The 19,893-nt window shown below is 41.2% G+C and overlaps 1 protein-coding gene across 1 annotated transcript in view; it reads left to right on the top strand.

Annotated features, from left to right (window-relative positions):
- Positions 1–3,198: 3,198 nt before the first annotated feature.
- LOC121179249 (retinoic acid receptor gamma-A-like) overlaps positions 3,199–19,893 on the top strand; it is a 33,478-nt gene continuing 16,783 nt past the window's right edge. Inside the window, exons 1-2 of the mRNA XM_041033971.1 lie at positions 3,199–3,372; positions 13,327–13,736. Coding sequence (XP_040889905.1) covers positions 13,568–13,736 — 169 coding nt within the window. The 5' untranslated portion in view covers positions 3,199–3,372; positions 13,327–13,567. The remainder of the gene's footprint in view (positions 3,373–13,326; positions 13,737–19,893) is intronic.

Here is a 19,893-nt window from a genome sequence, read left to right as displayed (position 1 = left end):
GCATGTTTAGCTGTTTGAAAGACAGAAAAGACATAAAGGAGCCTTGGGATTCGAAACGTGTTTATGGTGTATGTGTGGGTGTGATTATATTTGTGTCAGCTCTTTTTCTTGCTTGAAGAAAATTAACAGCCGAGTGTTGCGGCGTAGTATTAAAGGTTCTTTGTGTCTTGTGCATGCGTGTTTTCTGTGCATGCGCCCTGGTGCCAGTGTTTATTGCTTTGTGGGCATTTGCCAGACTTTATATGTGTGTGCCTCCTGTTTTTGCCTCTCTGCATGCATGCTTGTATGTTTGTGTGTGCCCGAGTAAGCGAGCGAGCTTGTCATGCATGCCTGTCATCCTCCGCATGCCTGTCCGTGCACCACAGAGCTTCACATGACATCAATCTGAGAGCAGTGGGATAGTGATCTCATTACCAACAGCCTGTTGCTGATTAAAACCTGCCGTCTGCACCGTCCTCCTTCACCCTTTCTTTTCTTCTCCCTCCCCTCCGCTCTCTCCTGCTTCCTTGTCCTTTGCTTCGCCCCCCTCCCCCCTCCTCTCCTGCCTCCTCCACCCCTCAACTCCAGAGTCGCACCATTCTGCGGTTTCTCCGCTACTCCCTGCCAAAAAGGGCCCCATTTCAAGCTCTGCAGAAAGTTATAAGCTCCCCTCTTTTTTCCTCTTCAGTTTTCCTCCATTTCTTTGTTCTTTCTTCTTTGCTGTACATCTTTAGGTTGTCTTCATCAGAGGCAAAACCTCCAGTGACTTACCTTCAGGCCTCACCGAAGCCCTTCTCATGTTCCTAATCTTCTTTCTGAGTCAATCTGCTTTGACGTTCATTGACACTAAACAAGAACAAAAGTCGGAGAGAATGAAAATGGCGGTGAATGTGTCTGAGTGTGTGTGTGTGTGGGTGTGTGTGCATGTAGCAACATGTGGATGCATGAGCATGAAAGGATGCTTATTACCACCCCATAGTTTTACAGTCAGAAATACACAAATGCCTCTTTCACACTCAGCCAGATGTCATACACTCCCCTGCTCTTTGCGCATTTCACTGACACAGAAACACAAACAGCACTAACCTTTCACCTCCCTTGCTGACACTGTTGCTGAGAAGTGTGGCAGTAACCCAGATGCTCATAGCAGTGGATCTGTGATTGGACCGTTCCCAGTTTCATATTTGTGAAGCGATCAAAACATTTTGATCCAAGTCAGAAATCTTTGACAATTGTTTCAGGGGAACACTAAACACTGTAATGATTTGTTATAGTCACCATTACGTAATATAGTGAATGTATTAGTTTAATATGACTCTCAGTTTATTACCTCAAAGGAAGTGAGGTAGTAACACCAGAAAACAAAAAGTCTTATCTGTGTCCGTATCTTTGTACACGTGGTCGCATACTGATAAAATCCATTCGAGATATTTCTGTTTCTCCCATTAAAAACACACATATTATATATCACTACAGAGAACCATTTCTAATTCATTTATTCATACATTTGAAAAAAAATTAAAAAGACTGCTATACAGTTTAGTTTGATTTAAACACATGAAAATGAAAATCTAACATTTTTAGGCGTTTAATGACGAGTTAAAATTTTCTACAGCCATTCTTACACAAACTGTAAATAATTTACTTAAGTGTGCATAAACTTTTTAAGCAATATGGTTGATTAAAAAAAACATTTTCATCTCCTGATGAATGAAAATTAAATTTGTGATGGTAACTCCAGCACAATTAACTTAACTTTAAAACTTTAAAACTTTGAAACTAAAATCAGCCAAAGTGGGAGTAAAGAAAAAAAAAGTATGGGTTTTGTCTTAACTCTTCTTTTGGAAGGTGACCTGTGCTGGCTGTTGCTGTCGTGAATCGGCATATAAGCGGGTTGACTTGCCACTGCGGCAGTCGGTTTGACAGTAGCAGACAGTTTTATCTCTGACATGAAGAGGCAGGTACCTCTGCCCCTCAGGGACCGACTGGCCAGGTTTGATCTCATCACGGATCAAATGTATCTCCATTAAATGCTTCCTTACTAGAAAACCACCGGGCTGATTTGCTTAGGAAAATCCTGTAGGAGGAAAAGAGTCCACATGAACTGATTTAAAGATGCTGGGAGAATGGGCCTTTGTATTTTGCAGGCTGTGCAAGATGGAAAACAGCTCATGGTCGTTTGCATTTTGGAGATTTAATGAAGTCACTTAACATATATACCAGGCTCTGTGTTGTTTTTTTTTTTCTGGGAGAATACATAAGTACTGTAGATTTGTTAGGTACTTTGTTATGTGCATTTTTCTTATTTGAAGCGGTTCAAATGTATTATACATAAACAATTTGTTGGAATTTGCACTTCTGTTAACACGTTTAATCTGTAGATTTGTGATCAGTTGAATTGATCCCATGTTTATTTTTGTGTTATTCATTTGTTATATCATAATAATTTTAATACAAATGTTGAATACAAATCAGAGTACTGTCACTGAATGTTGCATTTCCAGTTTCCACTGTCCTGAGTCATAATGACACTGGTGCTGGGAGGGTGTATTTCTTTACCATCAGGCAAATTTAGTCACAGTAAAACACAGAGTGGCCCTTGACTGGCCCCAGGCCCCTGGACTCCCACACGGGGGCTGGCCACGGTCCCAAAGTCAAGGCATTGTAAACATGGAGCGAAAGCCAAGGGCTGATACTGATATCCCCAAAGGTGTGCAACCCTCTGCAGCATGTGTGTTTGTGTATGTCTGTGAGTTAATGACTGTTTCATTAGTGCGATTGTGTGTGCATGCATGCACCGCTGTCCTCTGTGTGTGTGTGTGTGTGTGTGTTAGTGTAGACTATCTTTGGACGGTGAGCAGGGGAGGAACAAATTTAGAAATTCAAAACAAACAGTCGCAGAGTTGAAATCCAACAAAAGAGTGTTGACTGACAGTACAGTGTAGAAGGAGTGGAGGTAAAGAGAGAGGACGGCTGAGACAAAGAAAGAGAGAGAGAGAGAGAAAGAGAGAGAGGGAAAGAGGGGGTGGGCAGCAAGTTGAAACCTAAGCTTTCTGGACCCTGTTTTCCCTTCCTTCGGGCATTCTGTGGCTGGTAAAAAATGTGCTGTATATTTGAAGTGTTGGATCACGTGACAAAGGCAGGGTTTGTGAATCAAAGTACACAATGATTTCAGGAGGAGAGAGAGAGAGAGGGTGTATGATAGTGTGAGAGAGAGAGAGAGAGAGACGGGAAAAGGAGAGGGAGGCGGAATGCAACAGGCTGAGCTCTGTCGTCGCTGTGAGAGGGACTTCTGACTGACAAACACAACTACTACTCTCCTTCTCAGCTCATTTCTCCTCTGACTTACCCTCGCTATCCAGCAGACTGTGCGGCGTTCACATCCCAGGTCTAGTAAGTTTGCTTTTGAACCACCTTTTTTTTAAGATCGTCTTGTCCTTATAACTTCAGTCTGTTGGCAGTGTGTGAGAAAGCAGACGGACAGAGGACATGTCAGAGCATGAGTGAGATGTGTGTGAGTGTTGCTCTTGTCTCTCTCTGCCTCTTTCTCTCTCTCTCTCTCTCTCTCTCTCTCTCTCTCTGAGTGTGTGTGTGTTTCTGGGATAGCATGAGTGGAGAGATTGAGTTTCCTGAGGACAGCTTTAATTGAGAACAGAGATTTCGAGAGAGGGAGAAAGAACAACAGAAACAGCTAAGGAGGGGAATGAAAGCTGATCAGCGCTTGCATGTGCTCCGGGGCTGCTCCATCTGAGGAGATGAACGCTTGTGGAGATGTGTGTGTGCGTGTGTGTGTCCTCATTTGTTTGCTCCATTGATGGATGCACATCTCTGTGTTTTTTCCAGACTCCACCAGAGAGATTCTGATCACCACTTTATTTTCCTCTATGCAGGAAAAGAAAAGGGAATCTGTTTTTAAAAAAAAAAAAACGGATGTTGGAATTCCCCAGATTTTTAAAGAATGACATAAATAAGAGAAGAAGTTGTTACACTGCACACCACATGTTGTTTTCTGTTGTTGCTTACATCAGTCTTTGAGAGCTACAGGTGAGCTTTGTAACCATCTCAGGTCATTTTCCAGCAGCAGACGAAGTGGCTGCTTTAGCCTGCGGGCTCGCAGCCAGCAGACTGGCTGTCAAACTTGATGGATCACTCCATCAACATCACAAATGGCTGAGTAGGTCTGGTGTACCTGAGTATGTACACACTCAGTCCCTCATCCCCCTGAAGCTTATGTAAACAGGTTTCCATCCACACAATTACATAAGTGGGATGGAAACACTGAAATAGGCTACTCCGGATATCACAAGACAATCTGCTGTGTGTCTGATCACTGCTGCTGCTGCTTTGCATTGTGTGTGTGTGTGGTTGTGTATGTGTGTGTTAGAGAGAGAGAGAGTACATATATGTGTGCGAATAAACTTACTGACCTCCTCATATGGAAACCCGAGCTCTTTTTATAGAGCGTGTGAATCATTTCAAATAGCATCCCTTGTGCGACATCCTCTATATAAATACAAATGCATTGCTTGATTGATGATTATGATTAAGATGCTATTTATCTGCTTCTCCCCCGCTGATCCGAGCTGTCTACGTCTGTCCGCTAACACCATACTGCTGAGCGGTCGCACCATGCCACTCTATGCAATGCGCTGCAATGCAAGGCCCCGCTGCGAGCTTTCCTAGCGAACTCTTGACAAATCTATTTCAGATTAATTTTCCTTAACGTCTGGAGGGGTGTTTATCAACACGTCTGCAGGAATAGGTGAACGAGTCTGCAAGCGAGGCATAAACAGCTGGGTGTAAACAATGCATAGCATATGAGACATCACATTCTGGGAAACCGTGGCAGACTTGCTAAATATAACCTTCTATTCTCTTCTGATTGAATGGCTGTTCATCACTTGGTCATTTTCTTTGTCATTGGACATCCCCACAGTGTCAGCTACCGAGTGAACTCTGTCTCTCTGGTCCCAGGTCGAAACTTTTTCACTTTTAAGATCTAACATTTAGGGTGGATGCATCTGCTCTTCGTTAAGTCCAGTTTTTTTTTTCCTTTGGTTTCATCATTTGGAGAAGAGACTTTTAGAAAAGTTTGTGTGTGCTTGCATGTGTGTGTGTTTGGGTGTGTTGGATAAAACTCCTTTAACTGCACTGCAGTTTCATCTTTGTTCTCTGCACTTTGAAAGAATGACAGCCCCTAAGGCTGAGGAGGATGTCTGGCTCCTCTCTCTCTCTCTCTCTCTCTCTCTCTCTCTCTCTCTCTCTGTCTCTCTCTCTCTCTCTCTCTCTCTCTCTCTCTCTCTCTCTCTCTCTCTCTCTCTCTCTCTCTCTCTCTTTCCCTCCGTCTCACTGACTTCGTTCTCCTTTATTTCTTCAGTATAAAAAAAACTCCATCTTCTTTGCTGGCCGTTGTCAGCTGAGTTTGATTTTGTATGGGGGTTGTTCTTTTGGTCGCCACATATAAATGGAAACTTGGAACTTCCAAAACAAAGAAGCAAGCATTTGCTACTTGTTTTTGAGAGCAGAGGACACAAATGTTTTCTTGTTCTGCAGAATTACATATTGTCCACAGGGTTATTTAGAGAGATTTTGGTGAGAGCCGTGCACTGGCTGCGGTTCGACTCGACGTGCCCAATTGGCTTCAGAGATTTGGAAGTGACTCGTAACATTCATTGTTGCTTTCACTGCACTTTTTCCAAAACTCAAGACTGAATGTGTCTCAGTGCGCTTCTCAGAGTGTTTAATCATGGCCCAAGGCTCCTCCTCAGTAAAGGATACAAGCCCTTGAAACACACTTCTAATCCTCTCTGTGGATTAACAGCAAGAATCAGATTGAGCGTGATGTGTGTGAGACATGGGTAGTTGGGGGTTCAGGCAGTCTTTACACTCACTTTTGACTTTTATACTAAATGAAAAGCTGCCTACCAAATGCGTCAATTAGGACCTGACCCATGGCCCGGCTGCTGAGCCTGGAGCGACAGGGGCTGACCCCGGCTTCAACCTGGAGACCCTCAGCAGCCCACAGGGTATGCTCCACATAATGACAACATTGTGTGTTTTATGAAACATTACCATCATCAACATCATCCCCATTAGCACTGCTAACTCTGTGTTATTCCAAATATGGTGGTACAGCTTAAATCTGTGCACAAAAGTAAAGCCATAAGTTAGAGGAGAGGCAAGTGACAATTTCTGGTCCACATGATGACTTCATAGCAGCTAACGATTAACAATTTGAGTTTTGATTAATCTGATTAATAACTTATAAGCTCAGTTATTAACATGTCATTTCTCATTTGTTTAAATGTGGGTTTAAATACAGGATTGTGTACCGAACTATTTCTTGTCTGGGTGCAGTGACTTCTTGGACCTTTGGACAGAAATAGGGTGGCTGTTAGCTATAAGCCAAGTTAACCGACTGCTGCTACAGCTTAGCATTTACTGTACAGACACTACTGTACAGCGTGGTATCAATCTTCTCATCTAACAACAAGAAACCGAGTGTATTTTCCAAAATGTCAAACATTTGCCTTCAAGTTGAGACGTCAGAGACTTTGTCTTCTCTAAATTTCATAAAAATAATTTTTCTATATAGCCTCTTGTCAAACCAGGCGAAAGAGATCAGATCCTGTTTACTGGAAACCATTTCAATAAGATGAATGTCTGGCAATCATTCTGAAAGACGTTTCTGAGTAATTACGCTTGAAAAATAGATATCAAATGTTGTTTTGGGGCCTAATATTTACATCTGTGTGTACATTCTTGACTAAGCTTGCAACATAATTGCATGCATAAATTGGAAATATGTGTTTACCACAGCCAGAAACATTTTGCGGTTATAAGATGGCTGTCAGACCCTGGTGCTTTATGGCCCAGCAATGTTTGTATTCCTCAAAAGACATTTTTACATGTCAGTTTGACATAAAATATAGGATGGTCATTTGTTGGAAAATCTAATTATGTTGTTTGTGGGTGACGGTGCCTGTGTTTTTTCTTCTCTGTAATGGTTTCTGTGTGTCAGTATGTGTATTTTCTACTTTGTGTGTTCAGCACAGCTCATCCCTGGCTGCATTCTCTCAGGATAAGGCAGATTTGATTGTGGTTTTATGGCTTACAGCTAATTGTCCCTGCTGAAGTCATGATTTTCCTTGCATTTGGCTGTTTTTGGGGGAGTTTTTTAGCCTTCATTCCTACTCTGCCTTTTAGTTTACTCTGTGGCTCCAGAGTTGTCACATATATGAGATTGTATGGTTTCAAATGCAGACATTGTATTTAAGTTTGTCCTCTTTGTTTCCTTCCCACTATCGCACATTTAATGCCTCCATAGATACATAGATACATCTGCAAGCTGAGCAAAAACCATAAAGCTTCTTCTGTCAAAAGTGTCTCAGCCCCAAAAAACATTGACTATTTGCTTGATATTACACAGGCAATTCCAAATAGATCTCAGAAGCAAAGAGAAAGAATGGCAGATAAACAAAACTCCTATTCACAAAAGAACCACACAAGATAACCAAACCAACAAATTCAAAAGGAGAAAGCCTGTAGCACTTTTAATGCCTGCCTGTTTTCCAGCTGACTCACATCGCTCTGGATGAAACCCACACAATGGAAGTTTGGAAACAGAAAGATGACTAAATACTTGGGAAGAGAAAAAAAATACAATTTTTTAAACTTTCTATTTACTGACAGGAGAAAAAGTGCAGAAAAGTGAAGTGCAAAGCGAAGGAGCAGACATTTCAGTATATGTGGCCTGTTCTCAATCCAAAAGATCAAAGTGTGTTTATCATGATACAAACAGCTTTTGTTTTAGTCTTAGACAAGTTTTCACACTCTAACTGGAGTGAAAACACTTCTAAGGACAGAAAAAAACCATCATCATGTAATCCATCTGATATGCTAACATTGAGGACTCATCCACCAAATGTTCAAACAAAACAAGGGACATCATTATGTGAAGTAGAGCAGAGCATTCGTACCCTCTGGTTCCAGTTTGTAGTAACTGGAGTTCTTCCAAGCATCACTGAGTGCGGTGTCAACTCTGTGTCCTCATCGTGTTCATCTTTTCCACAATTTATACTTCTATAAAAAAAAAAAAAAAAAAAAAATGTTTTCAACAAAATTCCTAAAACTGGGGACAATTCGAAAATTCCCTATTGTGCAACATATCTGAAGTTTTGCCACAAAAACAGTGTTCACGTCGAGCAGGCATGCAGTTTAGATTTGAACTGATTCTTGACTTGCTGCAGTTAATAATGCAAACCAATCATCTATTGGTTATAACCGGTGTCATGTGAAAAAGGGTGGTAACTATTGCATGAAGGTGTTTGGCGTATAGACAGGGTGGACACAATGATACAAGTACAAAGCAAGACAAAGACTTTACAGGAGGCTTGTTATGTCAAGTTTGACACTTTGGAGGAGGAGACTTTAAATAGAATCAGATGAGAAGCTGACCTAAAGAAAGTCCTTAACAAACAGTCTATGCTCCGTGCCTCCACCTGCAGACAACCCCATTCCAAACTGTCCTTAAAAGGAGAAAACTACTACTGTACTACCCATTCACCTTTAACTACTTTAGTAAGACCATGTAAGCTTATGTGTCTGCATGATGAATTGATTTTATATTGAGGTTAGTCAAGAGTACCCACTCTAAATGACATATCTGTTTTTAACCCATGCAACCTGATCTAGCTCCATTTTTTTTAACACTTTAACTGAGGCCTTAATTCATTCACTGACACTGAATGATACAATGACTTTCTACTACCACACATTTCTCAAAAGTGGGCTCATTATACCATAAAACTGAAGATTAACTGTAATTCTCCAGTCATCTGTTTCCCTGAAAATGCAGCACCACATTATCTCCACACCAACAGGACATTTTTTTATAATGTGCAGAAAAAACACTGAAAATGTGACCAAAATTCTCAATACACCAAAGATTTATGGATCTAAGACCTAAACAAAGCTGTTTACTGCCACAGTGTTATGTAAGTGTCTCATCATGCACAGTACAGAAATACATAGAATGTAAAAGTGTCACCCGAGGAGAAGAAATTATTTATAAAGCAAACTCAAAGTAAAAAGAAAGAGTTGAGCTCTTGGTTGCAGCCCAGCACAGGGTATGTCCACACTGAGCTGGCAAATTAGAAAAAACACAACTTTTTCTCTGTGCTTGAGGCTTCTGTACTCTCTCTCTCTCTCTCTCTCTTTTTTTTTTTTAAATCACTTAACAACAGTTGCAACAGTAACTTCTTCAGGGATGATAAATCTTAAAATGATGGCTCTGTGTTTTTGTACGGACAGTAGAGGGTGTGTGGCAATAAAGTTACAAACACAACTTCTTGTTAGTTGTGCTGATTTTGTCAGATGATTTTTAGATCATAAAGTAGAGGCAAGAGGGACTGATTACCCAGAAGCATTTATGAGTCACAATCATATCACTATTTGGTGCATTTTTTTTTTTAGTTTTGGTTTTAAAACACAGTAAAGGTGATCACAGAGAACAGAAGTTGACAGAGTGGAGGTTTAACCAGCTGAGAGTCAGCAGAGTAATAGGGTGTGTCTGTCCCACTTCTGACCAGAGGTTGGTTGTGACACACAGTTTTGCTGTTTGAAGACCAAAATAGGACAAAGAAGAAGACATTTAGCTGTTTTTCTTTTCACGCATTCAATGCGAACAGTCTCAAGTACTGCTTACATACAGCACAATGGTGGTAGTGTCACATTTCACTAAAGACTGTCACTTACAAACTGCAGATAAATAAATGATTTCTACAGGGCTCTCACATGATCATGCACGGGTCACGCGTGTGGTATTTGGTTTGATCAGTAAAATGTGTCAAATTGAGCGAGAAGAAATATGTAATGCTGCAGATTTGATGAGGTGGGCACCTGAAATACTAGTCTGGACACAGGTCCTTTTCACATGTAAACAGCCTTTTCAAAATGAACCAGCGTAATGTGGATGGACTCTCAATAATGATCCTCTGTGTGTGTGTGTGTATGTGTGTGTGATTTCATAACTGTAACCTCAAGCTGATTTGGGTTGGAAAAACCATAACGTTCAGTCACATTTACACCCAGCATAACTAGGTCCAGATGATGATCCTAATAAGCACTTAAAACATGTTATTCAAAAAATAGTTGTTGGCATTTTGTTTGCAACTGAAAGATGTTTACAACTGTTGCAACAGTGCATCGAACACAATGAAGAAATTACCAAAAGTGTAGTTATGTGAAAACAAGCAATGTTGACAGTATGCCGTGGCTTGTTGGAAACGACAGAGAGATGGAAAGCCCCATCGTTTTTACACCAAAGCTGTTTTTAATCCCCATAGTCTGGGAAAAGGGAACATTGGTTGTGTGTGTGTGTGTGTGTGTGTGTGTGTGTGTGTGTGCGTGTGTGTGTGTGTGTGTGTGTGTGTGTGTGTGTGTGTGTGTGTGTGTGTGTGTGGTGTGTTAGTGTATTTGTGTGTTTGTGTGTCAGCAGGACCAGCACCAGGTGACCCAGTCTGACCTGACCCAGGCAGGTCTCATAAAAGCAGCATTGAGGCCTGGAGGCCCGGAGACACAGCACTGCTTTTGTTGCCCTACCCAAGGTGTATTCCCCCTGGAGGGAGAGCAAGGGTGTGGGGTGTGTGTGTGTGTGTGTGTGTGTGTGTGTGTGTGTGTGTGTGTGTGTGTGTGTGTGTGTGTGTGTGTGTGTGTGTGTGTGTGTGGCGTGGGGGGGTGTTACTCATTAGAGAGAAAGAAACCATTCCTTGGCTTGGGTGCACATTATTTCATAGTTTATTAGTGGAAATAAAACTGTTTCTTTATTTTTATGTATGTTTTCTGCAACCGCTCTGCCTGTTTTCCTCCCTCCTCCCATGCTGCATCACCACAGTCAGTTCTTTCTCTTATTAATCCAGTTTCCAGTATGGCTCTAATTAATAGGTCTGTTCACTTCTTACACATGGCCTGCCAGATGCTTGAAACTCTCTCTCCTATGTTCTTCTCCTCTCTTTCTTTTCCTCTGTTTCCCTCTATCTTTTTCCATCTATTTTTTTTTTCAGCTTTCGACACTTTATTTTTTTCTCCATCCCAATGCTTTTATACATCTGGCTTTCATACTTGTGATTTCGGTCTTTGAGTTTGATTGGTTTAAGTCGGATCTCAAAAGCTGCATCTGTGGAGGGATCCTCCGTCCTATATTTACTCCTTCATTCTTCAAGGTCAATTGCAGCTTTCAATGGTGCTTCAGCATGTGTGAACACTGTGTGTTTTCCGCTGATTACTTGCCCATGAACATGATTAAAGTCACAGAACATCTGGGTATGTTCACTCCTGCAGCCTGCATGTCCGTGCTTGTATATACCTGTGTTCTGCTTTTGGGGAAGCATGTGTGTGCATATGTTTTTGTTTTTTTTTAAGTGGGACCAGTCTACAGCAGTGCATGTGTGTAATCTTTTTTTTTTTCACCACACACTTTGTCCAACCTGTGTTTGACATTTTTTGATCCTCACACACAAAAGTTCTTTGTGAAAAATAGTTGCACGGACTCTCCCTAACCGGCCCTCGCAGTGAAGAAAAACCACAGCAGAGCCAAGCAGTTACAGAAAATATGTCAATATGGGAAATATGACTTTAAAAACAACACTCACTGCGCTGACTTTGTGGCTTTGTGTGTGAATGTGCACTGTATGTGCATGCATGAGTGTGCGTGTGTGGGAAGAAATAGCTGTTGTAATAATAGGATAAAAAAGAGTTTTACTCTAATAATAGTAGCACAGATATCTGATAATTATTTTTTCACTCCTTTTTTTTTTTTTTTAATCAGTGAGGCTAAACTATTAGAAACTCCCCTTGTTATAGTCCTTGATAGCACCACAAATTTAAACCTCTAAATGACCATCAACAGACAGTTTTGGACAGATTTACCTAAGTTTTTAGAAATCCACCTAATCAAGCAGAGGTGAGTGGTTGGAAACACTTTTAATCAGAGCTGATTTATGATTTAGAAACTATGAAAACTGTTCACAGAGAAGTCTGTGGGCCATTGAGAGTAAGCGAGATGCTTTTTCTGGAAAGACATGTTGCTGCTAAATGATTTTAGTCTTAAAACACAGTGAACACCATTAACAAACTTTTTATCCATCAATTAGTATTGCTCATGTGTATCCTTGTTCGTTGTGTGTGTGTGTGTGTGTGTGTGTGTGTGTGTGTGTGTGTGTGTGTGTGTGTGTGTGTGTGTGTGTGTGTGTGTGTGTGTGTGTGTGTGTGTGTGTGTGTGTGTGTGTGTGTCTGCCCACTATTTTTACCTCCACATGTGGAACAGTTTACTTCAAACCCTTTGCAGCAGAACTGTAATTGACATGCTGCTGTGTCAGTTACAGCTGCAGCCTACTGTGCATACGTACCTTTGTTTGTGTACCTGCATCAGGCTGTGCAACACAACACAAATGAGAGACCGCTCCTCTATAAACAGTAGAATTCCCCATGTGTTTCTGCTGATTGTGTGTATATTCCTCATTGTACTTCAAAGACGGACATTTGTAAATTCATAACTCTCTCACTCTGTCTCTCACCCACCCTGGGTGTTTGATTCCCATGCCGAAGCAGGCCCAAAACAACAAGACATTCTTTGGCCGAGCTGTATTTACCACAGTTCCACCACAGAGAGTTAAGCTCCACCCACTCATGAAATCACTAAAGGGGATGAGAGTCATAGCGAAACAGGGGAGGGCTGCCCTCGTTTAGCTTATTGACAGGATCATGGAGCCACAACGTGCGTCAGAAAAGGTGCGTCAGAAAAGGTGCACAAAAACGTTGTGATCATCAGAAACCTTCGGCAAAGTGGAAGCACAGAGGCTTCATGTCGTGTGTTAGTGTTGGAGTGAGTAGGTTATGTGTGTCTGTTGTTGTAAAGGGTTAATTGTACCCATGTTATGGCTGGCTGTTCTCTGGCAGGCTGGCTAGAGTCAGGCTGGCAGAGGGAACAGAGAGACCCTTTATAATTCAGTTCTGCTGATTGAAATCATATGGCATAGCCTGAAATCATTGCACTACTTGGAAGAGAGACAAAAAGGAGGAGGAAAGTGTTGCACCCCCTCTGCTTTTCTGCTCTGTCAACTGTTTAACACTCTCTTTTTGTTCTTCGTCTTCTTCATTTTTGTTACTCGTCTGGACTTTTCTTTTGAGCTATTTCATCTGTTGCTTTGGTTACACAAATTTGAACAAATTGTTGTAATTTAATTGGCTTTAGGTGAGTTGTTAACCACGCTCCAGGGAAAATAACCAGACTTGAAACTTGGTTCCAGTATCTAACCCCTCCTACTTCTCTTTCCTCCTTTTCTACAGAGTCTGGACCTGGTCAGGTCTTGGTCACTTGGCTCCCGGTTTCTCTCTCCAGCTCCTCCTCTCTCGTCAGCACCCCTCTCACCTCTCCGCGGCCCAGTGGCAGAGAAGCTAGCAGCTGAGAGGGGCTGAATGGCACCAGCCCATTTCAAACTCACCATAGGCCCCTGACGAAGAAGTAGGAAGAGCAAACAGCAAGACAGTCAGAGAGAAGTCACCTGAACCATCACCAGCACTTTTCACCATGGCAACCAACAGGGAGCACCAAGTGCGTCACATGACCGGCTTCCCTCGTGCTATGTACCCCTTCACCTTTAACTCCATGAGGAGCCACTCCCCCTTTGACCTGCTGGCCAGTAGCCACCTCTTTGGCCGGTTTGGGGCAGACCTTCCCAAGGAGATGGCTGCATTGTGTGAGTAACAAAAGTAATTTATATTTTCCTTTACACAACACACACACACACAGCTGCAGAAACTTGTTACACATCATTGAAATCGAGTAAATTGCTCCAAAATATGTGCGTTTATAATGAGATTTTCCATTTGGCGCATTACAGAAAAAAAAATCACCTAACTGACAGAATCTCATTATATTCAGACCTACAATGAGCTTAATTCAGATTCCAGTAAAACTGTGGTTAAAAAAAAAAAAAAAAAAGTTTTATCTCATCTTGTGGGTTGAAACTAGTCCGAGGTTCAATCAGGAGGCAAAAAATCACACCCTTGCACATGACAAGATAGTGTACTGAATATCTGTGTCCGCAGCAGTCCTGTTTTATGTAAAACAGCGGAGACTCTCCACGATTTTGGAAAAGTCTTCAGGGCCAATTTGAGGTTATAATCGAGCTTTAAATCATGCTTTGAAAAGAAGAGAAGAGCAGAGAAAAGAGAAGAGCTTTTCCATGTGGTAAACCAGGCAAATGGTAGAGAGGGCAGGCTGGAATAAAAAAACAGCAAACATATGATGATCTTCTCTTTTGTGACTGTACTGCTATTCATGGATCAAATCATGAAATTGTAACAAATAGAAATTTCCTTAAAGACGGATGAGGCTTTTGGGAGATGAAACCATTTTTCATTTAAACTTCCAGAACCAGTGTATTTAGATAGAGACAGATGGAGTTCCTATTTTGAGTCACAGGGGGCGCTACTGCCCTTCACTAGGAAGAGAGAGTGTAACTGCAAAAGTTTATACAAAGACTGAGAACATTGTGTCTTTTCAAAGTGTAGCTGATTTAGAGACTGGAGGCCACTTTCTCTTCTGCTATAACACAGAAATGTATGACATTTTTCACATTATTCCAGTATATATCTAACATCTTGAAGAAAAGCCTTCACTCCTTTTCTTATAGTTTTTCTTTATTTCACTGTTCCTCTTAGCTTTAACGATGTTACTCAAACATTACAAGGCATCGCATTTTTAAAAAATTGAATCTGGATTCAGGTACATTATTAGTTCCCTCTAATTCAAGTCTTGTAGTGGTTTCAAGTTCTGCAAATTACAGTTGGACTTGCTATAAATTCATATTAGAGAGGAATATTAACTCAAACTCAATGAGTTGCCATGATCAGAAAAAGTGCATTGTATTCTGCTCCAGCCGTTGCACCGTAAGTTCAAAAGGGGTAAACCTTAAAGCATTATACAGTGTTTTTGCAGCTTGAACCTATTAGCATGTTTACATGAACACTACTGTGCTCAGGTTGATCAAGTTTTCTACATTTTGAATGCCTGTTGAAGTCATGTCCCAAACTAGCTGGAGCAGCTTGTGTCCCTGTTAATCCCTCTATCGATCAATGTTCTGTTGACTGTGAAGTGTCCAAATCAAACACTGTACGCAGAGACGTGTTTGTGGAGGCTCCCACATCCCGTAGGACTGACATCAGTTATAGAAATACCTGCTTGAACACTCCCGTCAATTAGTCTGAGCCCGTGTGAGTTTGTGTCTGTGTGTGCGCACGGATAATGTGTTCGCTGAGCAGCTGTTATCTGTTGATCTCCAGTCATTTCGGGAGACTCAGGAGTTCAGTGAGCTAGTAGCACTCAGTATATGATTACATCTTTGACATGTTGCCTCTGGGACTTTTATATTTACATATACAGACAGAGACAGAAAGATATGAGACCGCATTATGTCAGTCAGTGTAGATGAAAACAAAGGTGGTTACAGGTTAAAGAAACAAGGGGGCGAAGAGAGACTGTCAGGTACTTACAGTACCTGAGTAACATTTATCTATTCATTAATGTGTTTTTAGATTTGAACTTTATTAGACTTACTTGACAGTAGAGACCAAACAAGCGAGAGAGTAGATTGTGAGAAAGATCTGGAATCAAATCTAAGATCACGGTTCTGAGGCAAAACCACAGCATCACGTTTCATTTCTTAAGCTTGTAGCAATGAGACATGAGACTACCAAGTAACATTGATTAAATGTTTAAAAAAAAAAAAACTATCCATTATCCATACCCATGCAGGCACAGGGAGGAAGAACATGCAAACGCCGCACAGAAAGGTTCAGACCCAGAACCCCCTTGCTGTGAGACAACAGGTCTAACTACTGCACCACATGGCACCCCATCAAATAAAAAAAAGTTTCTTTCTGTAATTTCATACTTTGTGTTTTTAGTTGCCATAGGGTGTGTGTGTGTGTGTGTGATAGGAAAGGGACTTGTGTTTAAGACAACGGTGTAAATGAATCAAGTTTTGTGGTCAAAGAGTAAAATTATAATTCTGTATAATACGGTACCCATAAACTGTGGATCAACTTCAGTGATTCAGCTACTCGTTGAATCACTGGTGAGTTAGCACTAACTAGCTTACAAGTTTTTGTAATAATGATGTTTTTACTTAGTTTTGCTCTGCTTCATGTACCAGTTCACCAAAGTTGCCCTCAGTGCAAAAAATGACTTTGGTGAGGCCGGACTTTAACTAAACCGAAAAGCGTCGTTTGGTTGGAAGTTCCAGGCCTTTTGCGCTGCTGACCACACCTAGCATGATGGATAGGACAGTGATGCCAAAGTGTACTGACCACACCCTGAGCACACTTCCACATCACTGCAATAAGGTGACAACGTCAACCACTGGAAGTCAGCAAACACAAGATATTTGTGTGGAGTTCAGTTTCCTCTTTAATATCAGTTTAATATGCAAAGCAAGTGTAAGCTTGCTTAAATCCAACAGGACAGATTTATAGCTTTTCACTTCTTGTCTGGTAGTTTGTGCATTGAACTCTTCAGCATAATGTGGGAGAGGAGCTGACACATTTATTCATCAGCTAGATATTAAAAAAAAAAAAAGATTTTATTAATTCCCTTAGGTAACCTGACATCTTTTATGTAAACTGATAGTTAGTTGTGGCTGCCAGCCAACAAACAGTTTCTTTGCTGATTGTTTTCAATGTGGAAGAAAGCATGCAATTAATGAGCCCATTCTTTACCATCAAGGGAAGCTAAAATAAATTACTTATCTCTCATGAGCGCAAAGTGAACGAAATTATACTAAATTACAGTATAAGTTTGAGTGGGATTTGCTAATTAATTCAAACTAGGTCCTAATCAGTGTGAGTGGAAGACTAGACTTTGTTCCCTAATGAGAAGAAACTAAAACCATCCCCGGACTTGAAATTAGCGGATATCCACATCAAAAGCTCCCTGCTGTGTGTTCAGTCGTACAGTAATTTCTCTCTTCTTTTCCTAATAGCAGTGGGAATTAGTGCAAACACACAAGGAACTCTTTTCGGCAAAAGCCTTTCTGCCCAGTGCTTCCTGGAATTGGTGTAAATACATGATACAATCTCTGGATTTAAGTAAATATTTCTCAGATTTTTTTTGGAAACAATGATTTCTGTCTTTTTTCATGACTGTGAAATCCATATTCTGTCTACATCCCTTTTTTTTTTTTTTGTTATGATGAGGAAGAAATCTCACTGTGGTTCTATCACAAAGAAGTGTATTTTTCCACAATGAACACAATGTCCTTTCGTAATTTCTGTTCTTGTCACATCTTGTTCTTTGTAATGTTTTGAGTCTGTGTGTGTGTGTGTGTGTGTGTGTGTGTGTGTGTGTGTGTGTGTGTGTGTGTGTGTGTGTGTGTGTGTGTGTGTGTGTGTGTGTGTGTGTGTGTGTGTGTGGTGTGATATTAGTAACTTGAACCTAAAGGCACAGAGCGAGACTTGTGTGTTTTTCTTTGTGTCTGTCATCACAGGCACTCTGTTTAAGCACATACACACATTATGAACACACACACACACACACATTTCCACTGCCACTCTGTAGGCCGCGCATTCCAACACCCATGAATATCACAAACCAGCAGTCTCGTGCTCCTCGCCTCACATTTGTGACTATATTTGTGTGCTTGCTGATGACCGCAGTGAGACTTTGTGCAAATATCTGCGGCTGAGCTGGAGGAGCTGCTGGTTGGAGACACAGACAGAGGAAGAAAGAGAGGCCTTTGTTCAGCTCTGTGTGTTTGTGTCAGACATGAAGACGGGATGAATAGCTGAAGAACCTGATTGTGAATAGTTGTAATGTGACTCGCTCCTCTTACAAGTTGTGTGTGTGTGTGTGTGAGGAGAAAGGGACGCGACTGACTGGGGAGTCCCGTGTTTTAAGTTTCAAAGGCAGAGAGCTGCAATTTGCCCAACTGAAAGAGCGAGAGCGAGCTTATGTTTTGTTAAAAGCGAAGGAAAATGAGACATTTTTTTCCCTCTTCACATTCCCTCCTGCATTTGTGTGTCTCTTTCCTGAAAGCAGCAACAGGGGGCAGGGTGCTGCGAGGCGGGGAGGGTAATTGTCTCAAGGTGTGGAGAGAGCTCAGCAGGCTGATATTGTGCAGCTCTGCTCCCTGCAGTGTGTCATTGTTGTGTGTGTGTGTGCCTGGCCGGGGTGGTGAAAGACAGGTAAAAACTCTACTCATTGAGACCAAGAAGAAGAGGAGGGGGATTTCTACAAGAGTACTTGCAAAATGCCTGTTTAAAAAAATGCAAAAAGGATGTATTGTATTATCTTCCAAATAATAATAAAGAAAAAAAAGCTGAAATGGATTCAAGGGGTCAGAGGAAATATAAACAAACAAACAAAAGGATAAAAACAAAACAGGGAATTATAATGCAGTATGAAGTGTATGAAGCCAAAGGCAGGACAAGTTGGGAAGTGTGTATGTGTGTGTGTCTGAGGGAAAGGGGGGGGGTGTTAGAGCCCCAGTGGGGGTTTCTTCCAGAGTTCATCCCTCTTGAACGAGGGAAGGAAAGGGAGGAGGTGAGGCTGTCTCATATACAAACTATCCAGACTCCGGGCCAGTGTGGTTCGCCTGTAGCGGAGTCGCACTTCAGTGTGACTGCAGTATCCAGCGAGCTCCAGGAGGGAACATAACTGAATCCATTTGAACGGAGCTGAAGGAACTGAATTAGATACCCGCACAAGCCAGGACCAAATGGAAAACGAGGAAAGAAAAAGGCTTTGAGAGACAGACAAAACTTTGTGTGGTAGAAATGGATGGATGGCGAAAAGACGAAAGAGAGAATGAGGTGCAGATTGAAACAAAAGACAAAAATGTGAATCATTGACTCAGTTAGGGGAAAAGCCAACCGGAACCCACTGGACCATTTGAATACATAATTATAATATACTTTTTAATGTAATTTGAAAAAAAGGCCAAATAAAGTGTTGTATTTGATCCATGTTCAGCACCCTTTCTTTCTCCTCTTTCTCTCTTCTGTAACACTTTATTTTATTGGTCTGTGAATTTCTAATAACTTCCTATTAATTAATTTGAAAATTTTGTGAAGTATGTAAATTAGATCTAATATGGGTAAATACAGACAGTGTTCACTTACAATGGATTAAATCTATTTAAGTGCAGATCAGGTGCAAGCAGGTGTACATAAATGCAAAGCACAGAGATTAAATAAGTGACTAATGAATATCTATTTAGGTTTAAAGTGGACAGTTCTTTTAGGAAATCCCCCTGAAAATAAGCAACCCCTTATAAACTCAACACAGCTAACTAACAAACTTTACCCTGATTTTCCATACAAGCAGTGTTGCATAGTTTGTTTTTCAGGAAAGTTTCAAGAAATTGTCAGGGAGTAACGAACCTGTAAAATAAAGCATGTTTTGTTTGATGGGTTTATTTTTCTGTTCTTTTGTATATTATTTTCTCTGTGTGTGTGTGTGTGTGTGTGTGTGTGTGTGTGTGTGTGTGTGTGTGTGTGTGTGTGTATGTGTGTATGTGTGTGTGTGTGTGTGTGTGTGAGCAGGTGTGTTCCTGTGGTTACAAGACCTCAGAGAGAGGCACTTAATCCTGCTGTCCCTGTACAGAAACCACAAGAGAGCATCCATTTACAGTGAAAGCTGGGGAAATTAGCAAATGACACCCTTACTAAACTGCCACTCTCTCCGCACCTTTCGTTCTTACTCCCAACAGACTCTCTGAGATGGGAGTTTTTTTTTTTTGTTGTTGTTCTTGTTGTTGGGTTTTTTTTTGTACTGTACTGTTTGGGAGAGAGGCTATTTGTTCCCTGCCTGTGGCAGAACAAAAGTTAGTGCTGAAAAAAAAGAGAAAGAAAGAA

Source organism: Toxotes jaculatrix, chromosome 3 (assembly GCF_017976425.1).
Source record: "Toxotes jaculatrix isolate fToxJac2 chromosome 3, fToxJac2.pri, whole genome shotgun sequence".
Taxonomy (NCBI): domain Eukaryota; kingdom Metazoa; phylum Chordata; class Actinopteri; family Toxotidae; genus Toxotes; species Toxotes jaculatrix.
Note: the sequence above shows the minus strand (reverse complement) of the source record. Positions and strands in the feature narration are given on the sequence as shown.